Consider the following 6422-nt stretch of genomic DNA (forward strand, 5'->3'; position numbering starts at 1 on the left):
CTGGGCTTCAGGAGAATAAACACCCAACTCAGTGATGTTTTCTTTCAATTTAAAGCAACAACGCTTTGATGATGCTGATGATGGAGCCTCTGATGGCAAGATTGGTTTTGACACACAATGGCGCCATGATGTAATCGCAGGAGGCCCCCCCCACCCCGACCTCCCAAATATATGTTGAGTTCTGCAGACACTTCGGCAGGAGCCGAAAGTGTTAAGAAATGGCAACAAATTCAAGATGAGTCAGGATGGTCAGTTTTCATACAAGTCTGGTTCTATGTACAATGATCTACGCCTAACAAGAGAACTCAGCGATGCAGTCATTGTTGTTGAAAAAACTGAATTTCACATCCATAAGATCATCCTTTACAACTGCAGCCCGTACTTTGGGTGAGTTATCAGGAAAAGTTCTGGAAGAAATATTGAACTCATGTTCAGTTGTTCTTGTGTCCCTGATGTTCAGAGCCCTCTTTCTGCGTTGGTCCACACCAGAACAGACGGTCTACGCCATACATGGTCTTACTCCTTGCTTAATGCAGCTCTTTATTGATTTTGCATACACCGGCTCTGTGTCGGTAACAGAGGCCAATGTACAGGACTTGTTAGTAGCAGCTGATAGGTTCAACGTGACAGGCATTGTTGAAACCTGTTGCGCATTTCTAACAGAGCAGCTCTGCCCGGAGAACTGCATCGGCATCTGGCAGTTCACGAAGAACTGTTACACCCCGGAGCTGCAGCTCAAGGCTTTTGACTATATGCTCTATCGCTTTGAGGAAGTTGCCAACTCTGAAGAGTTGCGGCAACTCTCGATGCAGGACTTGTGTGACATCCTCGACAGAGATGATCTGATTGTGAAAAAGGAAAACACCGTTTATGATGCCATCCTACACTGGATTGGACACGCTCCAGAAGAGCGTAGCGGAAACATTGAGGAGCTACTGGAGAAAGTAAGCAGACATTCTGAAACACTTATTCGGAATGTGTCTTTATTTATTTATTATTTATTATTTATTATTTATTATTTATTATTTATTATTTATTATTTATTATTTATTATTTATTATTTATTATTTATTATTTATTATTTATTATTTATTATTTATTATTTTAATAATATATATTATTTCTTTATTACTTTATTTATTATTTAAGCAAGGCTTATTGGGAAGCCCACGCGCATACGTACCTCCCAACAGGAAGTTACCCAACATGCCTTGTGGGTTATAAATTAGCATTGTTTGTACTGTATGTGTATGAGTGTCTACACTGGTCGGTGTAGTGTAGTTACGTTGTATGTTTCACATGTTATTTTTGGAGTGAGGGGGGTGTTTGAATTGGTTATCCCCTTATTGGTTTGTGTTAGTATGTCAAATAGATATTTTTATTTTAGACCAGGGGTCTCAAACTCAATTTACTCGGAGGCCACTGGAGCTCGGGTCTGGGTGGGACTGGGCCGCATCAGGTTTTCAAAAAAAAAAAAAAAAAATTTAAACATTAAAAAAAAATTAAAAACGAAAAAATGTAAAAAACTTCCCTTTGGTTCCAATTTTCTACAATAAAAGCTCTGATAAAACATTCCACTGTTCTCAAATATCTTAATTTTTATTTTTCTTCACAAAATAAGATGAAAAATAAATAAACAAATCAAGAATAAAGAAAATAAATCAATCAGTAATAAATAAATAAATATAATAATAATAATAAAACGGCAAATAATAAAAACTACAAACCACATATAGTTGGTGGGTAGACAATTTATTTTTTTCAGATTAAAATGAACAAAGCATTATTAGAGCCCTGTAGACATGACAAAACACGACTATAGTCACATTTATACTCTTTTTATTTACAACATATTGCACAACTGCAGGGTCTTGAGATACGGTAGCCTTCAAGTTATTTCCTTTAAACCTAAATAGCCAAAAACTTACCACTTCCACACGGATAGAGAGGATAACTATTAACAGTTATTTGACCTTTAACATTAACATTAATCAAACGTTATATTTTTTTCTGGGTACATGATACCATACAGCAGGGGTCTCAAACATGCGGCCCGTGGGCCAAATGTGGCCCGCAGGACACTAGTTTGAGGCCCCTCGCCTTGATATGAAAGTTTAATGTTAGTGCGGCCCGCACAAGTTTGATATGGATGCTGTATGGTATCATGTACCCAGAAAAAATTATTACGTTTGATTAATGTTCAAGTTAAAGGTTAAATAACTGTTAATAGTTATCCTCCCTATCCGTGTGGAAGTGGTAAGTTTTTGGCTATTTAAGTTTAAAGAAAATAACTTGAGGGCTACCGTTTAGGTCGCTAGCTCTCTAGTTTGCGAGTTAGCATGTGTCTCAAGACCCTGCAGTTGCGCAATATGTTGTAAATAAAAAGAGTATAAATGTGACTATAGTCGTGTTTTGTCATGTCTACAGGGCTCTAATAATGCTTTGTTCATTTTAATCTGAAAAAAATAATTTGTCTACCCACCAACTATATGTGGTTTCTTAAGTTTTTATTATTTGCTGTTTTATTATTATTATTATATTTATTTATTACTGATTGATTTTCTTTATTCTTGATTTGTTTATTTTTCATCTTATTTTGTGCAGAAAAATAAAAATTAAGATATTTGAGAACAGTGGAATGTTTTATCAGCACTTTTATTGTCTTATTATGTTATTGATGTGGCCCAGTCTCACCCGGGCCCTAGCTCCAGTGGACCCCAAGTAAATTGAGTTTGAGACCCCTGCCATACAGCATCCTTATCAAACTTGCGCGGGCCGCACTAACATTAAACTCAAACTAGTGTCCTGCGGGCCGCGTGTTTGAGACCCCTGTTTTAGATATTTTTGATGATATTTTTATGTGCATCTACATTACTCACAATCCCTGCCAATCTACTATACTTTGTTCCCAACACTATGTGTCTCTTCCTGCCGCTGTGTAGGTGCGTTTATCTCTGACCAGTCAGGAGTTCATCACCATCAACGTGTTGACCAATCATCTGGTGCAGAACAGCAACAAATGTCTGGACATGGTTACATTTGCTACACGCGTGATAAATCACATGACAACAAACTGTGTGTCCGGATACTGCAACATGGTCGCCCGTCCTCGCCTTCCCTCTACCATCCTCATGGCGATTGGCGGCAGGAATGGACGAAATCCAGCACACCGCATCGAGGCGTACGACGTTCATGCCAATTGTTGGGGCTACCTGGTTGACAGCATGGATCAACCCCGTTCTTACTGCGGTGCCGCCTTTCTCAACGACGCCATCTACTGTCTGGGTGGTTTTGACGGAGCAGAACATTACAACACGGTCAGCCGCTTTGATCTGAACAAACGCACCTGGCAGGAAGTGGCGCCCATGCACTATCGCCGCTGCTACTTGAGTGTAACTGTGCTAAACGGATGCATCTTTGCAATTGGCGGCCATGACGGACGAGTAAGACTAAAGACTGCAGAATACTACACACCAGAGACCAACCAGTGGACTCTCATTGCCAGTATGAACGAACTGAGGAGCGACGCCAGCTGCACATCCCTCAACAACAAGGTGGGTGGAGCCACGGAATGTGTGCTTGTATTTTGCTAACTTACTTTAATCTGCCAGTAACGCTCTTTGGTTCCAGATTTACATTTGTGGTGGTTTTAATGGAAATGAGTTCTTGCAAACAGCAGAGTATTACTGCCCAGAGACCAACGAATGGACCATGATAACACCAATGAGCAGCCGTCGAAGTGGCATTGGAGTCATTGGCTTTGCTGACCATGTTTATGCGGTAAGTACCATAATATGTTATCTCTAATAAAACAGCAGTGGATTCAAGCATGATCAACTAAATATTAATTATTGCAAATAATTGCAAGAATTGACATTTTGCAGTGCTGGATCTTAAGGAGGTTAAAACAAAAGGTAGAACTTCAAAATAATAAGAAGTGGGAGGGCGCGGCATGGCGGACTAGTGGTTAGCACGCAGACCTCACAGCTAGGAGACCAGGGTTCAATTCCACCCTCTGCCATCTCTGTGTGGAGTTTGCATGTTCTCCCCGTGCATGCGTGGGTTTTCTCCAGGTACCCTGTGATTGGCTGGCCACCAGTCCAGGGTGTACCCCACCTCTCAGCTGGGATAGGCTCCAGCACCCCCGCGACCCTTGTGAGGAAAATGCGGTAGAAAATGAATGAATGAATGAAGTGGGAGTGGGACTGCATTTTATTGCAGACAATCAAACGTGAAATCGGCGGATTAGTTGATTAAAAGTTCAAGACCACAGGCTCAAAAATATGAGATTATTGCAAAAATATGTATTCAATGTAATTTTCTGTCAGTTATTCATGACCTGTCGATTGCCAAGGCAAATAAGCGTGGTCGGTGTGGTCCAGCGTGGTCCAACGTGGTCCAACGTGGTTGGATTTTTGAACTGAACCTTCCTTAATTGACCCCGCCAACTAGCCGAACTACTTTACTCAACACCAAAAACCAGAACTTGTCCCAAAGACGTCACCGTTGATGCACTGTACTGCAGATGGGGACGGCATACAACGTCAAAAAAATCCGAACAATCCCTTTAAGATCCAAAAAAAGTGCAAAATGTAAATTCTTGCAGTTTTTTCAACTGGCCAAATTTTGATGAGGAGTATGGCAAAAAAGCTTTCTTTCTTCCAACGTGGTCGGATTGTTGAGCTGAACCTTCCTTAAGTGACCCCGCCAACTAGCCGAACTACTTTACTCAACACCAAAAACCAGAACTTGTCCCACAGACGTCACCGTTGATGCACTGTACTGCAGATGGGGACGGCATACAACGTCAAAAAATCCGAACAATCCCTTTAAGATCCAAAAAAAGTGCAAAATGTAAATTCTTGCAGTTTTTCAACTGGCCAAATTTTGACGAGGAGTATATTGGACAATAGTTTTCTTTCAATCGTCAAGTGAAAATACATAATGTGGTCCTTACAAACACTGCTTTTGTAAAATTGCCCTTAGATTTTGTCAATTTAATGTGCTTGATGGACACCTCGTCCTTACTGCAACATGTCAGTCTGCTACAAAACGACAAAGTCAATTGTTTTGCTACTGACCAAAACAATTTGATCACGGTATTCATCTAAAATCTATTTTCTTGGACCAATAAAGAGGATACAGAATGTAGTATGTTTTGTTATATGAATGTTACCACAACACCCTGATGGTGTTAAGAATCTGGTTCCAAGTTTTCACTGCATTTGTTCCTCAGGACTGCAGAGACTGTTGATATGTAAAAAAAAAAAGAATAAAGACATACCTTTTTAATCAGGCTTTTAACTAATATTTTTAAACTTTTCTTATGTTTTTTATCTTTTTAGTCCTATTTTATGCTTTTAGTCTTTAGCTTTTAACTCCAGTGTTTCCTCAAGGGGGGTCCTCCACACTGGGGGCTGTGTCGGGTCTGCTGAGAGGGTGCCATCCTTGGGTCCCTTCGACCCGGCCGGCTGGGGGTTCCTCACTTTAATGTGGGGGTCCGCCTGTCTGTCGGAGTCGGGGGGCCCGGGTTCTGGTCCCCCTGCGGCTCCTCCCAGTGTGGACGGTCCCAAAGGTGGCGTTTCCTTGATCCTCAGTGCCATGCCATGTCTCCCTACTGTGTGTGATTGTGTGTGTCTGTGTGTGTGTGTGTGTCTATGGAGGGTGGGGCTTTCTTAGTAATTGATTTTCCTTTTAATTGTGGTAATTGTTTTTAATTCTGTAAAGCACTTTGTGTTGCATGTCTTTGCAGGAAAAGTGCTCTCCAAATAAAGTTGATTTGATTTGATTTAAAGGTTGGAGGTTATGATGGTGACATTCGTTTGGCCAGCGCTGAGGCTTATAACCCCCAGACTAACAACTGGATCATTTTACCCCCCATGGAGTGTCCGCGAAGCAACTTTGGCATCGAAGTAGTTGAGGATCGCCTCATTGTTGCTGGAGGTTACAATGGCGTCTCCCCAACAAAGCTTGTAGAGTATTACGACCTGACAACTGGTCTGTGGTCTCCAGCCAGTGACATGGGGATCTCTAGAAGTGGTTTGACTTGCTGTGTGATGTCTGGACTTCACAACATAACCCAATATGCTATGCTTCGAAATGATCTACCGTTGCTACTCTTGGAAGATGGTATGCAGGATACGGAGGATCGATCCAACCACACTGAAAACTCTGAAATAAACTGAAAAACATCTGCATTACCATGAGGGAAAATTCAAATAAGAAGAGCAAAGAATAAAAAAAACATCTCTGTTGTTCCATATATTATTATTATTCCATTACACAGCTTCCTCCTACATATGCACAATAACAAAACCATCATAAAAATAATAGTGTCCCATTCAGGCATTAATAAAGTGTTTATGATTCTGCAGTGCTTTACTACACGCTGATTTTACTGTGAGATAGAAGGTATACATGAT

The 6422-nt window shown here is 40.8% G+C and overlaps 1 protein-coding gene across 1 annotated transcript; it reads left to right on the forward strand.

The window, feature by feature from the left end:
* Positions 1–235: 235 nt before the first annotated feature.
* On the forward strand, positions 236–6203 carry LOC131100229 (kelch-like protein 10). Its single transcript, XM_058046159.2, has 5 exons — positions 236–387; positions 461–944; positions 2943–3554; positions 3631–3780; positions 5796–6203. Exons 1-5 carry the CDS (start codon positions 236–238, stop codon positions 6183–6185), a joined length of 1788 nt encoding a protein of 595 aa, XP_057902142.2. The 3' UTR covers positions 6186–6203.
* The last annotated feature ends 219 nt before the right edge of the window (positions 6204–6422 follow it).

This window comes from Doryrhamphus excisus, linkage group LG11 (assembly GCF_037039965.1).
Source record: "Doryrhamphus excisus strain RoL-2023G ecotype Guam linkage group LG11, RoL_Dexc_Guam_v1.1, whole genome shotgun sequence".
NCBI lineage: Eukaryota > Metazoa > Chordata > Actinopteri > Syngnathiformes > Syngnathidae > Doryrhamphus > Doryrhamphus excisus.

Bases quoted from the DNA above. Each gene is read 5' to 3' on its own strand.
- LOC131100229 (XM_058046159.2), top strand. From the start codon at position 236: ATGAGTCAGGATGGTCAGTTTTCATACAAGTCTGGTTCTATGTACAAT. The intron at 3,555-3,630 runs GTGGGTGGAGCC...CTTTGGTTCCAG, and splicing joins GCACATCCCTCAACAACAAG to ATTTACATTTGTGGTGGTTT. The intron at 3,781-5,795 runs GTAAGTACCATA...TTTGATTTAAAG, and splicing joins TTGCTGACCATGTTTATGCG to GTTGGAGGTTATGATGGTGA.